The following is a 24,711-nucleotide window of genomic DNA, read 5'->3' as shown; positions in this document are numbered from 1 at the left end:
TGGGAGATCCATTCCTACATAAACTTCTAAGGACAGATGTACTCGTCCTTGCTGAAGGTTGCAGGCGCTGTACCCACGAGCCTTCTGCGCATGCGTACCCCCCCACCCTCCTATTAAACTTTTGCGCATGCGTACCCCCCTCGACAAGCTGCGCCCGTGTACGCCCAACCCTCTGCGCATGCGTAATCCCGACTACTCCTCCGCGCAGGCGACTAAGCCACCGCACTGCGCGTGCGTACCCGCCCCCTCCCACTAGCCCTCTACTTATGCGTACTCCCCAGCCCTCTGCGCATGCGAACTAAAGCACGGCTCTGCCTATGCGTGCACCCCTCACTAGCCCTCTGCGCATGCGTCCCTCCCAACTAGCCCTCTGCGCATGCGTACGCCTCCAACTAGCACAGCGCACTCGGACTAAACCACTGCTCTGCGCGTGCCTATCCACTAACTTCTGCGCATGCGTACCCCCTCCCCCACTACCTTCTACGCATGCGTACTCCCTATTTACCTCACTGTCCTTTTGCGCATGCGTTCTCTCCACTCGCATTCTGCCAAGCCTTCTGCGCACTCTCCCCCCACTAGCCCTCCGCGCATGCGTACCTCCGGCTAGCATTCTGCGCATGCGAACTAAATAACCGCTCTGCGCGTGCGTACCCTCGACACGCCCCCTGCGCATGCGTACTTCACTAGCCCTTCGCACATGCGGACCCTACCGGCGCTCTGCGCATGCGCACCTCCTCACACGTCCCCACCTCTCCCTCACTACCCGCGCTCTCTGCGCATGCGGACCCAGCAGCGTTCCGGCCGCGCCCCGCAGACCTTTCCGCAGAGCGACAGGGCCGGCAAGTAGCGGTGGGGCTGCGGGCGTCTGGGTGGGGCTGCCCTCTCGGCTCACCCTGCGGCGGGGCGGTGTCGTTGCGGCGGCCGTATCGCCGTTATCGGGCTGGCTGAGGGAGCTCCGCTGTGGGGCGGGAAGCGGGGATTTCTGGTCTGTAGGAATGAGGTTTTTTATCTGTAGGGAACGGCGTGGAAATGCGTGGGGAGAGAAAGGTAATTCGCTAAGGGCGGTGGGCTGAGAACGGGATTCGTAAGGACAGCCGGTGTGAGGAAGGTTGAGACACCGCTGTCAGACATTGGGTTTGGATTTTGGAACTTCTTAACTGAGGAGAAAAAAAAAAGAAGGCGGTGTTGTATGAGGAAAAATAAACTGTGCCCCGCAGCTGTGGAAAGTGTTCCGTTATGAATTAAAACTGTGCTGTGGTAAAAGTCCGTGTTCAGTTTGTCATCAGTTTAGTGAGCCAACGATTTTAACTTATCCTCTCGTCTTTGACAGGTCAGAGGCCATTTTGCACTGTGATTTTTGCTAAGTGCTGATCTTAATACCTCAGCGTCACATAAGGAAACTGCAGTTTGGTTTTAGATCAAAGCCTATTAGACGTGTAGTGCAGGTTAGAACAGAAAAGCATTCCTCTGTGTGGGATGCAAACTGTGTGAGAGTTTCATTTTAGGAAGGAGCCAACTGTCCAAACAGAGCTTAATTGCTTAATACAGGTATTGCTGAACTTGTATTTTGCAAATCTGTTTGTATTTTGATTACTTGCGTTTTTGGAATTCAGAAGCTGCTGGAGAAACAGATTTCTGGTTACGTTCAAGGTCCAAGTAATGCTTGTTACATTTTTGCTAGAAGTCTGAATAAAGAACAGAGCACTGACAGCAAGAACTGAATCACAGAATCACAGAACGGCCAGGGCTGGAAGGGACCTCGAGGATCACGGAGCTCCAACCCCCTGCCGCACGCAGGGCCACCAACCTCCACATTCAACAGCAGCCCAGGCTGCCCAGGGCCCCATCCAACCTGGCTTTGAACACCTCCAGGGATGGACGGGGCATCACAGCCTCTCTGGCAGCTGTTCAGCTCCTCCCTGCTCTCACAGCACAGAACTTCCCCTGACATCCAACCTCCAGCTGCCGTCTCTCAACTTAACACCATTTTTCCTTGTCCTGTTGGGATTTTAACAGCAGGATGACAGTACAGGGAAAGAAAGTAACTATAATTATGAAAGGAATGTGATGATGTTAAGGATTTTACATGTTTTGCTTGCATTATTATTATTTTCAATCAGTCTTTTGAAATGATAACAAAGGTGGATTTCTGGTGTTTCAGCTGTTGCAGAGAAGAATATCAACAAATGAATCAGCTGCAGGAAAGATTAAATGGCAGAGTTACCATCAGAATAAAACACAAACGTCATTTCTAATTGCTTTTCTTTTGTGAAGCAAGTGTGTCTTTTTGCAGTCTTATTCTAGAAGGGGAAAATTAATTTTCTGCCAGAGAAGAATATTCATACTTTCTCTTTTTTTTTTCCCCTAATCTGGCCTTTCTGGTGCAAAATTCCTAATCTGAAAGCTGTAGTTTTACATCTGTCCCTTTGAGTTTTGTTGTCCATTTAAGTTGCACAGAAAATGTGGTTGTTGCTAGTGCTAGGAATAGTCCCACACGGCCACTGGACACTGTAACAAGTTCTTTTTATGTATTTTCCAAATCCTAAGAAGTTACAAATTCATACGGAAATCAATTGTCTTTTCTTTGGGATCCTTCAGTGATGATGTGGCTTCACTGCTTGGAGCCTCGTTCAGAGTGCTGTAATGAAAGCAGTGCTCAGTGTCTCACAGCAGTGATGAGATGCTTCCGTGAGCTCTTTTTGAGACAGAATGGCAGAACAGCCTAAGCACGTGCTTGACTTTCATACTGATCCCAGGGTTTAGTGATTTCAAAGAGCGAATTTGTTTCCATAACTTCTTTGTATTTGTGTTTGTTTCTGACAAGGCAGCAGTGACACCAGGATGACTTTCAGGGCTCCCAAGGCTTTGTGGTTCCTTATTGGTGGAGCACATAGAGGGTGCTTGCTCATAGATGTCTGTAAATGGTTTGGACCTGGTTTGGATTCTGTGCTGTTTTAAGGTTTTTAGAGCTTCCGTTATGTTTCAGATCCAATGGCTGTCCCACCATCCTACAGTGACCTGGGAAAGGCTGCCAGGGATATATTCAATAAGGGCTATGGTAAGTAACATGGCTGAGGTTTGATGTCTCTGTATTTTGTCTTAGGCATCTTGAGAACCACAACAAAGTCATTATTATGTCAGAGTTCTGTCAGATACCCTGTGGTGGGAATTCAACAGAGGGACAGGGAGAGGAAAATTCCTGCCTTGGAACCAGAGGTTGGAAAGTAAACTTTGTTACTCAGAGGCAATGGTAGCAGTATTGATTGGTCCCCAGATAGCAGAGATACCAAATGATGGGTGACCATTAAACCTGGCCAAAAAACTAAGAACAGGGGTATCCTATGGCATTTACTGGTAAATTCTGTCTGCTACACCCCAAAATTATGAGCCCAACCACTCTGAATTGTCACAACTCCTTCAGTCGTTCATCAGAAATACCAGCATTGGTTGGAATTTGGAAATAGGCTGGTTTTGGCCAGTGTTCCCCCTTTGTTGGACTTTGGCTATGCAGCAAATATGTCTCACTTGTATATTGCAGTGAAATACATGTTGTGTGCTCTTGTTTTCAGGATTTGGAATGGTCAAGTTGGAATTGAAGACCAAGTCTTCAAGTGGGGTGGTAAGTACTGGGGGCTTTTCACATCACCAGCAAGGGCAAATTCCTGATTTGGTGGCAGTAACTTGCTATATGTGTTGATTCTGTCTTTTGCTTCTCATTTTAGGATAGCTATCCCTGGTTTGTTTCTGCAGTGATATGTAGAATTGATGCAGTTGTACTTTGGTGCACACGAATTACTGCAGAATCACAGAATTTTAAGGATTGGGAGGGAGTTCAGGAGGGAGTTCATAATTTAATCTGAGCCCCTGCTCCAGCAGCTTCCCTAGAGAAGGGATGCAGATGGAAGCATCCAGGCAGGTTTTCAATATCTGCAGCAGCCTGCTGTTGTGAGCAGCAGCCCTCCTCAAGGCAGGGGTGTGGAAGTGGATGATCTTCAAGGTCCCTTCCAGCCCCAGTCGTTCTGTAGTTCTATGGTTTCACAGTAAAGCTGGCAAAATAAGAATTTGTGACTTTGGTCTTTACCCACAGGCACTGGTATTTCGTACCAGATAAGCCAATTCCTCTACTGAGTCTCAGTTCTGAGTGCTCTTATTGCTGCTCTCCAGTTGCCAGGCTTGTGCTGCTTTTCAACTTCTTTTAACCACATTTGCTTTGGCCTCCCTCCTTCTCTTGCATTCTTATCACGTAAATGGTGCAAGTCATTTTCATTCCTTCTGCATTATTTCATGATGTCTCACTTAAGCTTTTGATGGATTGCTCGCATCATGAGGCTCAGGATCTACAACTGCTATTAGTTGCTGACACCTCTGTATATATACAGTTTTCCTGCCACAAAGTTATGATTCTCAGATAAATTAGTAACAGTTCCTTACGCTCTGCATGTGGCAGAACATGCCAACTGTATTAAGTTTTAAAATGGGTTTTTCCTTCTCCATGCAAATTTCATGTTGGATCCTTTTTCAGCTGGTAAGAACGGTGGCTGTTTCGGCATGTTGGCTTTTGCTTCTTTTGTTGTTGACGTTTTTGTGGTGGTTGTTGTTCATCTGCCTGCCTGTTTTTGAGTCGTGCAATCTGTGTCATGAAGTTTGCCTCGTGTCCACGGTGCTCCATGTTCTGAATGATGCACGTGTGTGAAGTCGTTTGTGAGCCCTGTCCAGCAATCTGAGATAAGAACACTGTAAAAACACGAAGAGGGAAATCTGCATAGGTGTGGTATTGGCACATTTGTTGCTGCTAGAGGTTTCATGCTCATTAGTGTTTCTAGCAAGCAAAATAGGGGGAGGGGTTCACTGCAAAATAGGGTTTTGAGGATTGAGGTGAGGTACAAAGCGTGGAAGCTAATTCATACTTGGGTATTTCCATGATCTCTGACTGCTTTCATACATAAATGTTCTGTTGGTTTTTCTTCCATGTGGGTGTTGACAGCACCACTGTTGTTTTCTGTTGATTAGAATTGTTTCACAGACCACAACTGCTGGGCTGTGCTGAGTGCATCGTGTTCTCGAGGAAAGCAGCCACTGTGAACTAAAAGTCAATGAGAAGCTGAGCTGGATTGCTGAGTCAGAGCAGAATGTGATACAGAGCCAGAATGAGTTTGGTTTTCAGCTCCAGATAATCCAAGTAACGCTTCCATGCAATGGCCTGATAAGAAGGCTGGTGTAGAAAGTTGAGGACTGGTGGCAGTAGATGTTAACTGTGTGCATTCTGCTTTCAGAAACAGATCCAGTTGTGGCAGCTGGTTGTCCTTTAGATGTTAAGGGAAAAAAAAAAAGACTTTTACAACCTTCCATTTGCTTGATCAGAGAATGACATAAAATCTTAATCAGCCATCCACACTAAGATCAGAAGGAGGTCAGTTCTGAAGTCTGGTGCAGATTCTTCACATTGAGTTTGTGGAAGTGATATTGGAATGCTTTGCAGTGGATGTACCTTCAGGGATGGTCTGCGCCTTGACTCACATTCTGTATTTTCACAAGGTAGCCAGAGAGGCAGTGAAATTGCTGTGCTGTTGTAGCAGTGCGTTAACTTGAGTAAATGCCACCTTTTTTCCATGGTGAGCCAGGAATGTCACCTGGCTGCATTGCCCTGGCAATTCAGAACCATTGGAAGATTTTAAGTGCGCCCTGAGAAATGCTAAATTTTGAAAGTAATTTGGTGGCACCTAGAAATCCTGTCCTGGAATGAGCCAGAAAGTCAGGGTTCTAAAACTAAGATGTGTTTGATGGTGGATACTTTAAATATTTAAACTTTAAAACAGAGGTGACTTGGAAGTGCAATGGCAGATTGATTAGGGAAAATATTTGAGATGAGGACAACAGAAATCAGCTGCGTTCTCAGATGCTTTTTTAAGTTAAGGTGGTATCCCTTGGACTTGCTGCAAAAATTGCTTTATACCCTGTACATCAAACACTGAGCAGGCTACCTTAAAGTTAATGTATTTATTGGGGTTTCACGGCCCTTAGTGAAAGCTCTGATATGTGAGGAGCTGCTCAAACAGCAAAGGACAGCGTGCTTAAAAACAGCATGGGGAATTTTAGGAAGAAAAATCATAGGATACGAGCAGCTTTGTGTTTCAGATGGATGTTTTGTATGTGGCTGAGGGACAGAGAACCTGTGTGAAGCACAGAACAAGTCCAAGGATGATGGAATAGCAGCTGCTAAGGTGGAATGTTGGTGAATAACTTAGGAAAAAACGTAACAAAGGTTCAAGGAGGGGGACAGGGGAATGAAGTGCCAAGCCTTTGTGTGTTAGGGCCTAAGAAAGTCCCAGGGCTGCATCAGCACGTCTGAGTAAAGGCCATATCCAGAATGGAGGTGCTAAAGGGAGTTTTGCATTTTGAGATGCAAAAATAATTGTTTTACTGAGAGGGTCTGAAGGTCTGAAAGGTCTGAAGCCAAGCGAGTGTTTGAGTGCAAGCATTTGACAAGTGGATAAACTGAAAGTATCTGGAGGGATGAAACTCATGTTGTCCTCTTGGCAGGAATTTACTGCAACTGGTTCTTCCAATACAGACACAGGCAAGGCTTTGGGTAATCTAGAAACCAAGTATAAGATCAAAGACTATGGACTTACATTCATTCAGAAGTGGAACACAGACAACACACTGGGAACAGAAGTTTCCGTGGAGGATCAGGTAAGAAGTCAATCCTCTAAAAATGTTTCTGCAGTTGTTATTACAGAAGTACTGAGTTGAACAGAAGGAACGCAAAACTACCTGAAGTACTAAAAAGAAAAAAGTGATGCTGTGTTTGCAGTGTCCAGACTGAGAGGCAGCATCATGAATTTGGAGGGGTGGGAGGTTGAGCATCCTCACAGCAAAGTGCTGCGCCGTGATCCAGAAGTACTGAATGGCTGCTGATGCAGGCTGGCCACAGCAGCTGGTTGGATGAGTATCACTGTTAATTAAGCAGCTTTTGTTTGAAGATCAGGTGCAGCTATGTAGTGCTGTCACTGCTGCATTCATAAAAGAAAACCAAAGAGGAGTCTCTCCGTTTTAATGTTTGAATGCAGAAAACTGGAAGTTTGTCTGCCTTCAGACTGGAAGTGTTTTGTGAGGTTGAAGAGAAAGATCAGTGTTTGCAGCCTGGCTTTGCTTAAGCAAAGGGTTTCTATATAACACTCTTAACTGCTTTTCAAAGTCAGTAGCTTTATGCTTTTTACAGCAGAAGGCAACAGTGCCAGAGGTAATGAAAGCTTGTGGTGCCCTCTGCTGTGTGTGCATCACCTTCTGTACTTTAACCAGTGCTTTAACGTGGAAAATGCTGCTCAAAATGAGGCAGGGCAGCTCTTAAAATGCAGCATGTACAGATTTCATTGTAAAAATGTGTGAGAGATTTTCCCTTCGTGTTGTGTCATCTCCTAAGACCTGAAGTAGTGCCATAGTACTGGAAACCACATTTTGACAGAGCTGTGAGCAGACTTCTCTGTTTTTCTTAACAGTTGGCTGAAGGATTGAAGGTTGCTCTTGACACTACATTTGTACCAAACACAGGGTAAATATTTTCTGTTACTTTAACCTGGGAAGCCCTCGAATTGTCTTTACCTTTTGACTAGAAATCCTTGTACTGTTCACTGTGTAAATGCTCAAAATGCACTGTCACTGAATGGCCATATTCAAATACTGCAACAGGGAATTCCTGCCCTGCACTATCGAGTATTTGGAAGGCAGTGGGCTCTGAACAATGTGCTAAAATGGATTTTTTGGCTTTTTGGCCACTGGAAATTTTCACTGTGGAGTAGACATGATGTTTCTCTGTCCTCTTCTGCAGTTTCACATGCACTGTGATGGTGTTTGTGGTCCATCTGCTGACCACTGGCTGCCTTAGGAAACACTGAGCAAAGTACTGTTTTTCCCTCAAGCCTGTGGGCTTATGGCTGTGCACAACTGAATGGCATATTGATTACAATAAGCACTGCAGTAGCATATTTTTGTCTTCTCTTATTATTGATTTCTTTTGGTTAACAGTAGAGCAGAGGGGAGGAGTACATGCAGGGTTCACATGTCTACAGATGAAGCTTGAGACTTCATAAATAATTACTGCTATTGTCTGTCGTTGGAGTCAGCATAACGAAAGAATTGTTGTTGAAGGTATTAATTGAATATAAGGAAATAGAAAAGGAGTTTAAGAATGAGCCCCTAGGTCAGGTTTGACAGCGTCCTGCTGCGCCTTCAGGAAGAAATATAAACAAGGTTGGGGTGAGGATGAGGGAGGTGACAGGTTATTTTTTGTTAACTATGGAGTGATAGCAGAGTGAGCAGAAAGACACTGAGAGGAAGCAATGCTTCTCCAGAAGGCTGGCTGACAAATGGAAGATGAGGACAACTTGTTTTCAGTAGAGCAGAGTGGGATCCTGCAGTGAGGAAGGAAGGAAAGCAGGCACTGCATGTGAAAGAGGGAATTGACCAGTGAAGGAAGGAACGTGGGAGGGATATGAATAGCCAAAGCCAACAAAAGACAGTAAGGCCAGTGTGAGATGTCACAGCTGACACCGTGCTGCACTGCACTTGTTTGTGAAGAACAAGATCTGAAAACTGATGGTTTCTGAAAAAAATAAAATAAAATAAAAACTCCCTTATTTATTTCCTGTGAAATTCTTGATGATTTCAAGGATTTTGAGATGGTGGCAGAAGCACCACCAAAAAACATATCAGTGATACCTGTTTGAATAGGCATCGTTTAATTAACTAGCCTTGAGGATGTGCATATGGGACTAACACTCCTGTGGTACACCAGCAGGAATAAAATGGCCTGTTTCTCTTCAGGAAGAAGAGTGGAAAATTGAAGACTTCCTACAAAAGAGAATACGTAAACCTAGGCTGCAATATAGACATTGATCTCTCTGGACCAACCATTTATGGCTGGGCAGTGCTGGGTTATGAAGGCTGGCTTGCTGGCTATCAGATGGCTTTTGATACAGCCAAATCTAAGCTTTCACAAAACAACTTTGCCTTGGGATATAAGGCAAGAGACTTTCAGCTGCACACTAACGTGTAAGTACTGATCTACACTTAGAAAAGCATTCTTGGAGAAACCAAGCTGATGAGTAGTAAGAATTAACCGAGCTAGGTTTAAATAAAGAAGGGGGGGAGGATAAGGGAGGATGCTGATTTGTTGCAAAGTAATTCACGTTCTGTGATTCCATTTTCAGCCCAATTAAAGCAGATGCAGCTTTCCACTGTCTTTTGCAACAGTGATTCGGGGTAATTTTATTTGTGTCTACACAGGATAGTGGTAAAAAGGCACTTTGTGCTGTTAATTTGGAATGAAATCTGTAAACTGCAATGTCTATATTGACGATAAGAGTCTTCAGTTAAGCTAGAATGCCTTTCCCCTTCTGGGAAGAAAATTCGTGTCTCAGAAATAGGAGGAGGTGCCTGCTGCATCATGCTTGATGCTTCCAGCAGTCATCTTAATGTAGTTCTGGCCTTGGCACTCATGCTCTGGGAGCCTTTGAATGCAGTGATAACAACTGCTGTGGTTGTTTTTGCATTGGTTTTGGTCTCCTCATTCCCACAGCTGCCTCTGTCCCTTTATGCATCATCACAGGCTTTTTTTAAGACACACCAGGTTATTTTTATCAGAATTTCAAACCTTGTGTCTTGACTGTCAGAAATCTTGGTCTGGTACACATTCAGTACTCATGCTTTGAATAACATCAGCTCCAGCTAGGAAGGAGAATGACTCTGGAACGCTCAGTTCATTTAGAGAGAACGATCACAAGTCTTGGGAAAGAAAGGGTTAATCTCAAGAGCTCCTTTTTTCTCAGGAAGGCAGCTCTTCACATGCTTTCATCTCTTACAAACAGGAATGATGGCACAGAGTTTGGTGGGTCTATTTATCAGAAGGTTAATAATAAGGTTGAGACATCAGTCAATCTTGCATGGACTGCTGGCAGTAACAACACGCGGTTCGGAATTGCTGCTAAGTACCAGCTGGATGAGAAGACCTCCATTGTGGTAAGGATTTTTATAAGGGAAAAAGTATTTCCAGGTTCTCTTCAATGCTCATCATTAATGGTGTGAAATTCTTGCTTCAGCTACTTCCTGAGAAATTACTGTGATAACAAACCGTTGCTTCTGTTGTGGTTCAGATCTCAACTGGGACCACGAGTGTTGGCATTAACAAGTGTTGGCATTAACACCTGCAACGTTCTGCAGGAACAGCAGGGCCCAAAGAGAGAAACAGAAGGGGGAGCTGAGCGCTGGGAAGAGAAGTCAGAGAGAAAACAGGCCCACCAGCAAATAAAAGTAACTGAATACATGGTAACACTGAGCCCTCTGTTAATTAATTCCAGGATAATTTGGCTAGAATTAAACATATGAACAGCTCAAAGTCAGTTTAGAAAAAGTTTCCATATTCGTGTATTTGTTGCTTACTCATTTGTGTGTTAAAAACAAGGTTGGCACTCGATACAGAACCTTTACACATGTCACAATTTAAAGATCAGAGCCATTCAAGCCTGTTACAGTTTGAACTCAAGGAATGTAGTGAAATTGAGCAGACTAGAAACTTGGAAAGAAGACTGAAATGTGCCACTGCCAGAGGTCAGCCTGCAAGTAGCTGGACCCACTGCCATGTCAGCTACTTGCCTGGGGTAGCAGGATGATGATCTGAATATCTGTGTATTGGTGTGATTTCTCTTATTTTCTGCAGGCTAAAGTAAATAATGCCAGCCTGATTGGAGTTGGTTACACTCTTGCTCTTCGACCTGGTACGTAAGTTCGACTGGTAGCATTATTTTAATGTTATCTCTGAAATAGAAAAGATAGATGACCAAAGAAAAACCACCTGAGCAAACAAACAACATTACCTAGAAGTCTTACACAGCTCCATAGCAGTGAAGGCTGTGCATGTACATAAGCTCCTACAGCAGTTGAGACACAGCAGTGAGCCTCAGGTACCTGAAGGGGGGCGGACGGAGGGACGGATGCTGTAAGGGAAGATCAGGATCTCATGACTTGCTTTTGTAGGTGTAAAGCTGACCCTGTCAGGCTTGATTGATGGCAAGAATTTCAGTGCTGGAGGTCACAAAGTTGGGCTAGGATTTGAGCTGGAAGCTTAATGCATTTTTAAGTAAAACAACAGATGGTGCTCTGGAAGATGAAGGTAAAGTGTACCCAGTGTTCTGGCCTTAACATTATACTCAAGTCTCAAGAAGTGTGAACTTTCTACTTCTTCCAAAGTATGCTTTTACCCCAACACTGAAGTCCAGAAAGTACAAGCACCTCTACCAGAAGATACTTGAAAGCATGCTTGGAAGCTCTGATGTTTGTGCCACATTTCACTTGTTTATCATATTCTAAATGGGTTCTTAAAAGGAGAAGAATATTCCACCTCTTCCCCTTATTGTACTGTATTGCATGTCCTGTATTTCACTCCCTTTTATAAAAGGTGATCCGTGCTGTTGTGCAAAATTTTGTTTTATGTCAGAATGAAATAAATCAGTCACAGTTGGAAGAAAAAAACCCAACAGATTCCATCTTCATTGCTTTACTCCATTCAGGCATTTATGTACATCGATCAGATTCACCACTGAGCCTTTCTCTGTTCCAGGCTAAGAAGTGCCTTTTCTCACAGGAGAGGTACTGCAGTGCTTTAGGATTTTAACTGGAAAAAGTATCCAACAATTTGCTTTTCCATGCTCTTTACCTCACATTTCAGAGGCCTATACAGTAAAATCAGCTCTTTCATTAAAATGCTTTGAGTACATTAAAAAGAACAAACAAAAAGTTCACACTTTAGATAATTTCGTTCCCATACAGGAAACAAGTATTAAGTAATTATAACTGTTACATTTAAGAAAAAAAGTGCAAATCAGCAAAGCCTAAGAAAATGTGTTCACAGTTGAGGTGTATCAGGAAGGTGACATAGACCAGTGACAGTGCAAGCTGACTGCCTGCATTGTCCACTTGTCATCAGAAAGCTTGAAAGGCAGAACAACCTCACGTGGTGCCTAAGGGAAGAAACATCAAATCATACAGTAAGGATTATCTGCTGTCTTAAGGCACTGTTAAGAACTTTTTCCAAGCAGTCAGGATAAGCATTTCCTACTGCATCTTTCAGAAATGAAGTATCTGAGATGTGGATACTGGAAGCTGTGCCACGTATCTCACGTAAGCAGTAGGCAGCAGTAAAAAGAGGCACTTCCCTTCCTAGAGACAGCAGATTATCACAGCTGGCTTACTCAGCTCGCACGTCTTTAGAGGCAGTTGAGGTGGTTTTACATATGGGTTTGTTCTGGATTGCTTCTTTCTTCTGCCTGCAGCTGAAGCCAGCTCCAGTCGAGAGCCTGAAGTATAAAGAGTTAGAAATACAAAGTTCAGTGCTGGCTTGTATTTGAGATTGATTTAAAAACTTTACTGCAAACAACTTGGTCAGTATGGTTTCATGATGAACGATGCGATTTATTTAAATGGAAAGACACAGCTTTAAACTCTTCCCTTCTATATTTTACTTGCATGTCAGCATTCTACTGCAGTAAATAAGCATCCCTGCACACCAGTGTGTAGCTTCCACAGATCCATCCAATGGGAAAAGTGCACTTGTGCAACATTTCTGCACCACAGACAAGCACCTCCCCCACTTGCCCCTGCCCTTCCAAGAAAGGGAGGCCTGAGTATCCCTGCTGCTTTACAATTTGGCCTAACATGGCTGAGAACCCAAAGATGTGGCCTCCGCTCTCAGCAAGCAGGGAATGTGCCAGCAGTTCAAATGGGAGAGCAAGTGGTTTCGTTTCACACAGCTCCAGGTTTCTATTCACCATTTCACTTATTGAGTGGGCAAAAATACACAAACAGAAGCGTTAAGCAATCAGCTTCCCTGGTCCACACTTGCACAGGAATATCAGGCATTTTACCATAAAGCTCTGCTCCTGATCCTTCATCGTGTCATGCATCACGTTTTCGAGTTGGCTGCACAGTTTCTGCGATTCCAGCAGTAGCTCCTCACTGAAAGATGAGTGTTTGACAATTATTTTCCATGCACATTTCTCTAGGAAATACTTTGTGAAGGTACACTGCACAGCACTGAGGAACATTAACCTTTAGCAATCAGCTTGTTAACTTGTTTTGCACCAGGGGAAGTCAGTGGCAGATTTACTGGCATGGGACAAAAGGAAGCGTGTTCAAATTGGGATTGGGTTCTTAGATGGAGCCACTGCTACTAGAGAAAACGTTTTAGAGCAGCCTGTAAACTCAAACACGAAGCAATGTACAAATAGACAAGCTGAGGTCTCATTTTAATTAGTGACCCAGTTGCTTTAAACAAGCCAGAACTACAAGTGCTTGGTAGAGCACTCTCTCTTTCCTGACACAGCCCTCCTACCATTCATTTCCTTCCACAATAACACAATTCCTGCTGGCAGGGCACTTCAAGTAGGCCCAACAAGCCCAGATAAAACAAACCCTATTCATTGCAGTGAGGGGCATGCAGTTAAATTCATTTCCAGTTGTTCATAAGGAATATTCACAAACCCCAGAAGAAACAACCAACCAACCAACCTAAAACAGCCACTGGGTAGGTAGGACTACTGACACTGCAACTGAGCACTAAGCATGAAATGTAAGAAAGCTTCTGTATCAGTTTGCAGAGCTGACACAAGCAGTAACAGAAGCCCAGCCTTCAGCTCACCTTTTCCTGACAGATTCTGGTAAAGCATAGGTCCCAGAAGGGACCTGCAGCAGCAGCTGACCAGGGCTGTTAAGACGTGACATGTTCATGCTCTCTGGACTGCCACTAACAGGACCACGTACTTTGCTCTAAAGAAGAGACAGCAGATTGAAATTGCAATTCTTTCCACTTATTTCCAATAGCCAGCAACACAAGACAGCCTAGAAACCATCTTTAATCCTAACTCAAGGCAATGAAGACAAACCATAGGATAAACTCAACTTATTCTTATCTCAGATATTGCGTGTGCTGCAATCTTAACAACAGAGTTTTTATTTTACTTACACAAGCAATTTTCAATAAGTTCCACAGTTCTTTCTGTCGTTTCTCCTGAAGCCTTACAACTGTTTCTTCATCTTCACTCATCAGATTCATCACTTTCTCCACTCTGGGGAACAATTCCAGTGCCTTCTGCTTGCAAACGACAGTTTTGCTTTACAGAAACAAAGTAATAAATTAGATCACAGATTATCAATTGCAGTAGAGGAAGTCTTTGAAATTTCTTAAGCCCTAAAGCACAGGCAAAACTGTTTCTTACACTGCTAGGACAGAAGCTCTCGCTGAAAGAGGAGCCATTTTCTCAACAGTCAATAGAAGCAAACAACAAAGCTCACCTGAGTTGAGCATAAATGACTCGGACCTTTTTTTCAAAGGTCTGGATTGCCTGTAAGAGCAGCCTCACTATTTCCTGGCTGTCACCACTTGTCCTCTGATCTGGAATAAGAGACAGAATATTACACAGCGAAGTGGGCTGTTATCACAGTGAGAAGCTTCTTAGTGGTTTGTTTCCACCTTTTCTTCAATCCTGAAACATCCCAAGTATAGAGGACATGCATGTTTGGGTGGGATGAAGAGCACTGCTTTTTAGCCACCAAGAGATGAGAACTGGAAAGCAGAGTTGTAGGCTGGGTTTACTGCCTTAGGGCTATAGAGCTGCTCAAACAACCAGCTGCATCTTTCATGCTTCCTACACAGAAAATGAAGCAGCAGCACACGCTTGCAGTAACTCTGAGAAGAGCTCTGAAGTTCCAAGAACAGCTCAGATGTCAAGAAAGCAAGGCTGGCCTGGTTCAAAACTGAGTCCCTGACTCCCCTCTCCAAAATAGGCAAATCCAGAGGACTCCATGTACAGCTAACATAAGTGAAGGCCTAAAATGCACAGAAAGTTTTCTCAATGCAGATGATTCCATCTTCAAAGTTACAACCCACAGAAAGCAAGCTGAACTTGACATAAAATATCTTTTACCTCTTGGCTTCTCTCTCAGTCTCCGGTACAACTCTCTGGCTTGTTCTTCTCTAGAAGAAAAAGGCACAGAACACAAAGGATTTCTCTAGGACCTAAATTATGAACGAGTAATGCAAGAACTCCAATCTCTTATATAACAATCTGCTATTTCAGATCAACAGGTGAGGAGTCAAACTTTTTCTTGTTAGGTTTTAATTTTTTAAGTCCCCTATAATTTAAACTGAAGAGAGCAACTTCATTGTCCTGCAGTGAAACAAGGGGTTCAGTTTTGCTAGCAACACTCCTACATCTGACACTTACAAATCCTCCAGTGTCCCTCCTTGCTTACGACCCAATGGGCTTCTCTGAAGGTCCACAATGTCTGTTTGCAGGGCCATCATTCTCTTTACTAACTGATCCACATCATCCTCCTGGAAGCAGAGCAGAACATAAGCAACGAGGCAGACACACATTGAGAGACACCACTACTCACCAACTCTTCCTTTCTCATTCCTATTTCTAAACATGTCAACAAAGCAGCAAACAGCCTTGGGCAAAGAAAAGTGAGAACACAAGTTCATAATACGTGTGGCTCTAGATTCCAGGGTGCAATGCTTCCTCCTCATTTATTCACTGCTCCGGATTTCTTCTCTCATCCTACCTATCGTCTCTTCCCCCCTTTCACTTGGCAGACAACTGCATCCAGTACTGGCACCCCAAGTTCTGCTTTTCACCAGAACTTGTTCATATGCAGAAGCTGTCACTTGTCAGACAGGCCTTCTACCACTCCACATTCTTCAGCTGGAGGAGGACCAAGTGTTGGGACAGAGTAAGGCTCATCCAGCCAGTTACTTTTCACTCCTCATTTGGGAGAGCCCTTAGCTGTACTGACAGATATTACACTGTCTTGTGTTCAATCATCTCATCATTTGTTTTACTGTTCAGTTTAACCTATCATCCCAAATCCTTCTTTCAGCTTTCTTGACAAAAATCTACCTCCCTGCAAAAACTGGTGAAAGGAAAAAACAAAAAAGATGCAATGCAAAGCAAGGCAGTGCGATGTGCGGAGTCAGCACAGTAAGTTTCTATTGAAAGGAAAACAAAAGGGGAATAAAAAACCTCTTTCTTTCTTAGATAAGTGATGAAGATTTAGAAACATACCCGACCGCAAAGCTCCACAGCTTGCTCCATCTCTTTCCAGGCAAAGAGCAGCTTCTCAGAAGCTACAGGAATAAAAAAGAACAATTGCTTTTCTCAAATTCACACAGGGAAAGGTAAGATACCGTGTGTGATGTAAAAAAGCCCTGTAAGCAAGGTGCTGTACTCACTAATTCCAAATTCAATCTGCTCTTTATACTTCTCAAGATCAATCTGAATGCTTGTTTTGAAGAAGTCCAGTTTTGCTTTCAGCTGCTGGGAAAGGGAGGCCATAGAATTCTTCATCTTTGAGAGAGTACTGTTGTAACGCAACAGATTCATCCTGCGTGGACAAGAACGTCCTGTTATCCTCCCAAGGTAGAAATGCAGGCTTCCACTTAGAACAAAAGCAGACACAACAGAGCGTAGCAGCGAGCACAAAAGCAGCTGTGCTAAAGAACACAATTCTCAGTGTTCCACTAGTTGTTAATAGCTCCACTCATGGGCTTCCCCATTCTAACAGGATGCTATTCCTGCCCTTCAACTTCCACCAGGGAGCAAAGGCAGAAATATGTGTCCCAGTCAGACTGGCACCGTACATGGCTGCTCGCTGTCCCTGCTGCAGCCGGTTACAATCCTCTTTCAGCATCCTGATCGTGTGCCAGATCTGACCCCAAACTTTCCTCAGCTGGAAAAAGTGCAGATTCTTCTTTGGATCCTGAACTGGAAACAGAAAAATGGGTGGAGGGAAATCAGTGTGAAGCTTAGAAGTAGTATTCTCACGTGACAAAACAGACTGAAACATCACTCCTTCGAAAGGCATGCAGCCAAACCTCTTGTAAACTTCATAGCTGGCTACCCTCCACGCAGCCTCCCCAGTGTTATTAAACCCTTCCTTCCCTCAATTGTTTTTAAAAGCTGAATAAATGCTGTGCCAGGCTGTTTTATCACTGCTCCAGCACCAATATACAAAACCCCTCTCTGCTCTTTGCACACGATACAGACTACAGAACACAGGCAGCCCTCTCAACATGAACAACCTCTCACATTCATGCTAGAGAAAGTCCTTACGGATGTAGTCAACGCTTTCCGGATGAGGTCGCAAGGCAACCTGAGCCTCATAGGCAACTTTCTGATTATCAAAGAGGAAGAGGAGGTCTGTGTCTGCAGCTGCAGCATCGTTCACCTGCAGAAGACAGAAGACTCAATGGAGTTCTCTCAAGAAAAGCAAGCCTCAATAACACCACAGAAAAATGCAAGAGAACACAGTGCCTATCCTGCAAGGGAGCAGGTCTAAGTGGTTACAATGCCTAAGGCCTGCCAGAACAGCAGGGAGTGCTGTACTCCCAGTGCAAGAGCTGCACTTGCAAATACACTGAACAGCCAAGGAAGGAGAATATCCAGACTCACCTTGCTATCAGCTGTGTGCTTCTGAGTAAACAATGCAAGACCAGCCTCCTGCAGCAGCTCCTGATCCTGCTCTGGGATCCCAGTGTCTGACTGGATCCTGGCCTTCACTGTTTGCAGGGTCTCTTCCTCTGTCACAGGGTAGGTGTGCACAGTTCCCGTAACCATATTCAAAACATGCAGTAACTAAAAGGAGATCAGTGTGACATGAGAAGGGCTGAAAATGCATAAGTTACGTTTGAGCAGAAACCTCTGGACTGAGACGACGACGACCAATAAACTGTTTCAAAGCACTTGCAAAGTTCAAGAAGTCACTTTGCAGCTACATCATAACATTATACGCTCAAGACCTCACCCTTCATCAGCTGGAAGAGAAGTCATGTTTCAATTAAAGAGCTTTTTCAGTAGAAACCTTTGCCAGAATACAGGACCAAGAACATACAGAAGCTATTTGCTACTCCCATCAACATCAGCTTCTCCAAAAAGCACGAGGAAAGCACACTCCTAAGTAGGGTTCTGTGCTGCTCCTCCTCCTAGGCTGATGACTCAAGGCTCTTCTCTCATGGACTAGATTCAACTGCTCTCTGGAAGAGTTTTCAAAGTAATCCAGGTGTATTGCTCACCTTCATGTTCAAGATGTCATCCAAAGCTTTGAAACACCCATTGGGCCCATAGACAGGATCCGTACCTCTCTGCCGTGGGTGCCACATTAACATGAGTTGCAGCCATTTCTCCAGTTTCCCAGCCAAAACGCTGAAGGACCAAAGCAAGAATGGGATCAGAAAAGGAAATGCATCTGCAGTCCTCACCTGGCCAAGCCTCTGCAGAACTGATAACCAATTTTCTTTTCCCGAGTGTAAAGGCACTTTTTAGAAGGCAGAAATGGGGACTCACCTACACGTCTGATAAGGAACACAAGCATTGTTTGTGTCAAGCACCCAACTTATTTACAGAAAGGCATATAAACTAAACGTGGTCCATTCACAGAGTAAGAAGCTCATTTCAGTATGGCACAGCAGATCACAATAGATTTCCAGTCCTCACCTGTTCAGATTGTTTGGGCAGGGCAAACTGCTGGAAAATTTGACTTCTCCAGATAAGTCTTCTGAAACAACAATATCCAGCTCACTCTTCTGTCGCACTTTCGTATGCCTGATGAATTCCAAGCAAGCACAACAGTGAAGTTATCATTTGCCTTTCCCAGCAAACTTTTACAGTTAAAACAAAGACACTGCTTGAGTCTTTGCTACTTGCCCTGCAGGAGTCAGCCTTGATTCCAAAGAGAAATCTAAGGAATGCTCAACTAGCTCAAGTAAAAGAAGTCAATCTCTATAAGGGTATGGAATACAGGGATATTACCCTAAAGAATCAAGGGACCACAGCTCTACTTCCCACAGACAGGACAGTGGCACTGCATGCATTCTTTTTATCACCTGGGCCAAGGTCACTCACCATTGTACTGGCTGCCAGTTGGGTAGGAATGGTCTGAAGCCTGTAATGCATTCAAAAGCCAGCGTGCCAAAGCTCCAGTAATCCACTGTAACTGTGTACTTCTGCTGTTCCAGCAGCTCTGGAGCCTGAGACAGTTTACACATGCAAAAGTCAAAGCCATCCATCTCCCAGCTCTCTCTGCTCCTTAAGAGCTCAGGAACATTTGCATCACATTAATGGCTGTGCTGAAACACTTTGAGATCTCACAGAACACTCCTGCTTCTTATAAATGCAATACACTGTGTTATCATAGACACTGTGATAATCCAGTGGGGGTGGGAGGCAGCAGAAGGAAACAAGGCAGCAGAAGGAAGCTTCTCTTTGTCAGCTGCAGCACTCCAAATGCACCCCATACCAAGACAATTCCTTCACCCCAGACCAAACCTGAATTACACTGTTAATTCTGCCCCACAAAGAGAGTTGCCCATCTGGCTGAATTTCTTCCTTACCAAGTACTGTAGTGTCCCAACAAAGGATGTGCATAGGCTTCCCTGATCCAACTCCTTAGCATAACCAAGGTCAATGATTTTGTGTATTAACTGAAACGTAAGAGAAAAAAAGAACATGAACATATAGCAGAAAAAACCAGTTCAGCACTTCAAAGATATGCAGGAAGGGTGCTGAATGACAAACAGATCTGAGAGAGCCGTTACCCGAGGTTGACTGCTTCTGCATGTTCACCTCTGTAACTGCAGCAGGCACACACACATTCTCCACTTACATTTACCTGTCTTTGTAGGCAGAGACACCACATTACTGCTTACCCTTTGCTCTCCTTGCTGCAGCACAATGTTCTCTGGTTTCAAGTCTCTGTGGATGATCCTGTTCTCATGAAGGTACCTGAGAGCAGAGGCTGAGACACAAAGAGCCACTTGCTAAGAATGTCAAAGTACCCAGTATGAGCTTGCTAAGGTTTCACTTCTACGTGGTACAAAAGCATGATGTTTGAGCTGAATCTTGCACAGAGGACATGAGAACTGACTGAAAAATAAAATCCCAAGTGCAAGAGGAAGAAGTTAGCATCCAACACTTCTGGACACAAACTTGTTCTCTTGGCAGTGATATTTTTAAAAGTTACCATAGATTTCTTTCTCTTCAAGTCATTTCTGTACCCATTCCCAAGTACTAAAGGTTAAAAAAAAAATTGTAACAGCTGGTAGAAGTAAAAAGCATCTCTTCACTGGATAAATGCCTCTACTCAGCTCTTCTTTGCCCATTTCTTCAACAGTTTTAAATCCGGATCCAAAAGCCACACATCTTGTCAGGTTCTGTCCATAAAGTGGTGCCCTCCCCATTTCACCCTTCACCCCTTTCACCCCATTTCAGACTCACAAGAATTTTCCAAATTGTCACACAGAGCCACTGCCACCCCAAAACTAGGAAATTCCATCTAAACAAGATAAAAATCTGATCTTAAGAACACACCACAGTCAGATAAATGCCCTTTATTTTCCACACTTGCTCAAAGTTATACTTCACAATGCCTCTTTTTTTTTTTTCCTGGATAAAATTTAAAAGTGTGTTGCAAGGAAAAACAAGAAAAACAAAAACTTGATAGCAGTTCCAGGGAGTTTTTTCCAGGCAGAAAATGTCAAGAAAAAACAAAAGAAGAAAACCTCAAAGGCTCACTCTCTTACAAAGTGGGTCAGCAAAGCAAGAACGCTGGTTGAAGTCACTGCTGCAGTGATTCAACACTTCTGCAGCTCAGGCTTGTAAGATATTGCCATCACTTACCAATATCAGACAGTAAGATGAGAATAGCTTCTTCCCGCAAACCACAGCAATTCTCCAGCTGATTCAGGTACTGCAAGAAAGCATCACAAATGACAGCTTCTCCACGCCACATGCTATAGCTTCCCCACCCTATGTCCCACTGGAGGATCTCAGTCCCACAGATTGTTAAAACACAGGATGTTGAAGCATGAACAACTGAATTTTTTTACAGACAAAACTGTGGAACTGGGACCCCTCATAGCTATAAGTAGAGCTTTAAGCCTAAATTATCCATGGGATAAGAAAGAGTGGGGGGAAAAAGTCTGTGTTACTGCAACTTCGCTGTGTCCTTCATAAACATTTCCCCCGGAGCCTGGTAATGTCAGCTCCACTGTCAGCTGTAAGTTACAGGTCTCACCTATGGGCAGGTTATAGCAAAGTTTAAGAAAAACAGTAAGATAAGAACCAGCATTAGTAATTGTATTTTTTTTCCTGTAACAGATAGGGACTGCACCTTGAGCTACAATGGTCTTGGACACACTCCAGATCCTGTTGCACATCCCTCACACAGGCTCTTATCTTCTACATGCAAAATGGCTGTATCCTTTTCTCTAACTCAGTAAAGAGTTTTTTTTATCTCAACCCACAAGTCCTTTGCAACCTTTCAGTACCTAAAGGGAGCCTACAAACAGGAGGGGATTCAACTGTTGGAAAGGGGAGATGACAGCAGGATGAGGGGAAATGGTTTGAAGTTGAGGGAGGGGAGATTTAGGGTGGATGTCAGGGGAAGTTCTGTGCTGAGAGATCAGTGAAGTGCTGGAACAGCTGCCCAGAGAGGCTGTGATGCCCCGTCCATCCCTGGAGGTGTTCAAGGCCAGATTGGATGGGGCCCTGGGCAGCCTGGGCTGGTGTTGAATGTGGAGGTTGGTGGCCCTGCATGTGGCAGGGGGTTGGAGCTCCGCAATCCTTGAGGTCCATTCCAACCCTGGCCATTCTGTGAAGTCCTAGTTTTTATTTATTTGTTTCAATTCTCTCCCCCATCTCACTGGGAAGGAAACAACAGTGAGGGAATGGCTGCCACCAGCCAGGTTCAACCACAGCAACACACTGGTGACCCCACCTTGCGGAGGTCTCCGCCCTGGCAGTACTCCATGGCCAGCAATGGTAAATCATTTGGTGCAAGCTTCTGCATTCCCTCAGGAACATCACGGGCAGCCACCACGTTTGGATGATTCAGCCTGAGAAACAGAAACGAGGCAAGTACACACCATCATCAGAACCTGGGAAAACACCTTCTCAAATAGGTGCACGGTCTCACAAGTTCGTGGTTGTCATGTTAAGTCCTACAGGGCCATTAATGCTTTTAGAAACTGAAACAGCCAGTTCTAAAGGCCTGCAATTCATCCTTCCCTCCCTCACAGGCCTATAGACTCATCCCAGCTCTATGGCAGCCAGTACTTTCCATGAACACATCCACAAGAGGTGTGCATAGAACTACTAGAACTACACTTAAAGCTCAATGCTGACAGCCTGCTCTCACCTCCCAGCAGGACCCCAGCTGCAATCAGTCCAAAGCACCACCCAGCACATGCTTGAACACAGCATAACCATTTTAACACCAAAGACACCAGCAGAACAGCTGAACAAGAAAGCTGTGAGAAATAACAAAGCAAGATCTTCCTCAGCATGTTCAGAGTACTGTGTTCAGTTTTGGGCCCCTCACTACAAATAAGACATGAAGAGAAGGGCAATGAAATTGATGAGGGGTCTGCAGCACAAGTCTTATGAGGAGTGGCTGAGGGAGCTGGGGTTGTTCAGTGTGGAGAAGAGGAAGCTCAGGGGAGACCTCACTGCACTCCACAGCTTCCTGAAGGGAGGTTGTGATGTGGAGGGCTTTGGCCTCCTCCCAGGCAACAACCAGTACCCGAGGAAACAGCCATAAGTTGTAGCACAGGAGGTTTAGGTTGGACATAAGGAAGAACTTTTTCTCTCAGGCACTGCAATGGCTGCCCAGGGAGGTGGTGGAGTCGCCGTCCCTGGCAGCGTTCAAGAGGCGTCTGGATGAGGAGCTGCGAGGTCTGGTTTAGTGCTTGTGGTAGCAATGGTGATGGGAGGTTGGATAGGATGATCTTGCAGGTCGTTTTCAACCTTATGATGCTATATAGCTCTATACGATCCTATGGTTCTATACGATTCTCCCGCCCTTCCCTTATCGCAACCATCACAACACATCTCGCAGGGCCAGGCCCGGCGAATTGGCGGCGTTCAGCCTCGCTCAGCCCGGCCGTAGCGCCAGGCCCCGCTCCCGCCCGCTCACCTCTTCATGATCTGTATCTCCAGCGCCCAGCGGTCGCGGTTGCGCGGGCTCAGCTCCTGCCGGCACTGTTTGATGGCCACCTGCTCGCCGGTCTCCTGCGGACACAGCGCGGCTGAGCGCGGGTCGGGTCGGGCCCAGAGGAGCGGGCCGGCCGCCACTTACCTTGTTGTGCCAACGGATGACGTTGCCGAAGCCGCCGGTACCCAGGCGCTCCTTCATCTCCCAGGGACCGCAGGTCTGCGCCTGCAGAGCCGGCGGCCGGCTCATGGCTGGGCCGCGGCGCTTCGACTCCGCGGGACCTCGGCCGACTCTGCGGGCACTTCCGGTTCCGGAGGCACGTGGTAGGAGGCGGCCCTTAAAGGGGCCGCAACCGCCTTCCTGCGTCCGTCACACCGCGGTTACAAACGCGATGAAGGAAGCGGAACGGGTCTACGATGAAGAAATTCTGAGACTTGGGACCGTTCTGGCTGCAGTAGGGATGCGTTCCATGGCTGGTATTTATTGTAAAAATGATATGGTTCTTACCAGGCAACGTAAAGCCTGAACCCAAGTTCCTTCAGCCTATTGTGTTTCCTGCAATTTGCATCTGGTGTGGAAATGAAAGCAGGGGCTCCACGCAGCACCTGAACAGCTGCCTTACAGCTGAGGCGTATCCAGATATCGTGTAGGGATGCACTCTAACTCAGCAGTCTCGAAGAAGCCCTATCCTGATACAGAATAGAAAAGGTATTATTACTGCAGGCTTTCCTAAAAAAGCTTTTCCTAAAGCACAGTAAGACGTGCACATAGCACCCACAGCACTCTTAGCTACAGTTGTCCTTAAGCTGCAAAAAACTAGGAAATAACTTCTGAAATCTTCCCTGAAAGCTATTACTACATTAGAATCTTTAATCTAGAATCACAGTATGGCCAGGGTTGGAAGGGACCTCAAGGATCATGAAGCTCCAACACGCAGGGCCACCAACCTCCACATTTCACACCAGCCCAGGCTGCCCAGGGCCCCATCCAGCCTGGCCTCCAACACCTCCAGGGATGGACGGGGCATCACAGCCTCTCTGGCAGCTGTTCCAGCCCCTCATCACTCTCACAGCACACAACTTCCCCTGACATCCAACCTCCAGCTGCCCTCCCTCAGCTTTAAACCATTTCCCCTCGTCCTGCTGCCATCTCCCCTTGCACAGAGCTGACTCCCCTCCTGCCCGCAGGCTCCCTTCAGGCACTGCAGGCTGCACTGAGGTCACCCCGCAGCTTCTTTTCTCCATGCTGAACGAGCCCAGCTCCCTCAGCCTGTCTTCGTGGTGGAGGTGCTGCAGCCCCTGCTCATCTCTGTGGCTCCTCTGCACCCTCTCCAACAGCTCCCTGTCTTTCTTGTACTGGGGGCTCCAGCCCTGGACGCAGGGCTGCAGAAGCAACTCCAGTAGCAAAAAAAAATATTGTCTTTAAAAGAAATAGAAGTTAACCCATTTGTTCAGCAGTGCCCAACCATCCTTTCTCAATACAGACGCCTCTGGAAACAGTCAATTCCAACTGTTCCTAAAGCAGATTTGTAGCATTCACGTTAACACCTGCAGTGTTACTCAGATACGGATGACAATCTTGACACAGATTTCCATATAGAGAAGACCTAAACATTCAAGAGAAATAGCTTCCTCTTTGCCAATGTGCAAAATGACCCTTAACATGTTTGCTGAC

At 45.2% G+C, this 24,711-nt stretch overlaps 2 protein-coding genes across 3 annotated transcripts; one reads left to right on the top strand and one right to left on the bottom strand.

The window, feature by feature from the left end:
• The first annotated feature begins 737 nt into the window (after positions 1–737).
• VDAC3 (voltage dependent anion channel 3) lies at positions 738–11,531 on the top strand. 2 transcript variants are annotated; one of them, XM_042835185.1, is made up of 9 exons: positions 738–839; positions 2,987–3,058; positions 3,570–3,619; positions 6,541–6,693; positions 7,500–7,552; positions 8,824–9,051; positions 9,867–10,017; positions 10,715–10,772; positions 11,032–11,531. In XM_042835185.1, exons 1-9 carry the CDS (start codon positions 779–781, stop codon positions 11,121–11,123), a joined length of 918 nt encoding a protein of 305 aa, XP_042691119.1. In that variant the 5' UTR covers positions 738–778; the 3' UTR covers positions 11,124–11,531. The 2 variants fall into 2 exon arrangements, with proteins under 2 accessions (XP_042691119.1, XP_042691120.1); XM_042835186.1 differs by lacking the exon at positions 738–839 and adding an exon at positions 926–1,047.
• Positions 10,399–23,323, bottom strand: IKBKB (inhibitor of nuclear factor kappa B kinase subunit beta). Its single transcript, XM_042835183.1, has 21 exons — positions 23,182–23,323; positions 23,020–23,114; positions 21,823–21,940; positions 20,724–20,793; positions 19,754–19,842; positions 19,439–19,528; positions 18,951–19,075; positions 18,543–18,650; positions 18,122–18,251; positions 17,502–17,684; positions 17,163–17,277; positions 16,691–16,814; positions 16,283–16,434; positions 16,116–16,177; positions 15,276–15,385; positions 14,976–15,025; positions 14,344–14,443; positions 14,015–14,162; positions 13,691–13,818; positions 12,918–13,008; positions 10,399–12,350 (listed from the first exon to the last, which is right to left on the bottom strand). Exons 1-21 carry the CDS (start codon positions 23,284–23,286, stop codon positions 12,282–12,284), a joined length of 2,262 nt encoding a protein of 753 aa, XP_042691117.1. The 5' UTR covers positions 23,287–23,323; the 3' UTR covers positions 10,399–12,281.
• Between the last annotated feature and the right edge of the window lie 1,388 nt (positions 23,324–24,711).

This window comes from Centrocercus urophasianus, unplaced genomic scaffold, assembly GCF_019232065.1.
Source record: "Centrocercus urophasianus isolate 14NV4802_14NV808 unplaced genomic scaffold, USGS_Curo_1.0 seq_50, whole genome shotgun sequence".
Taxonomy (NCBI): domain Eukaryota; kingdom Metazoa; phylum Chordata; class Aves; order Galliformes; family Phasianidae; genus Centrocercus; species Centrocercus urophasianus.
The sequence above is the reverse complement of the archived record's forward strand: the minus strand, read 5'-3'. Positions and strand labels throughout refer to the sequence as shown.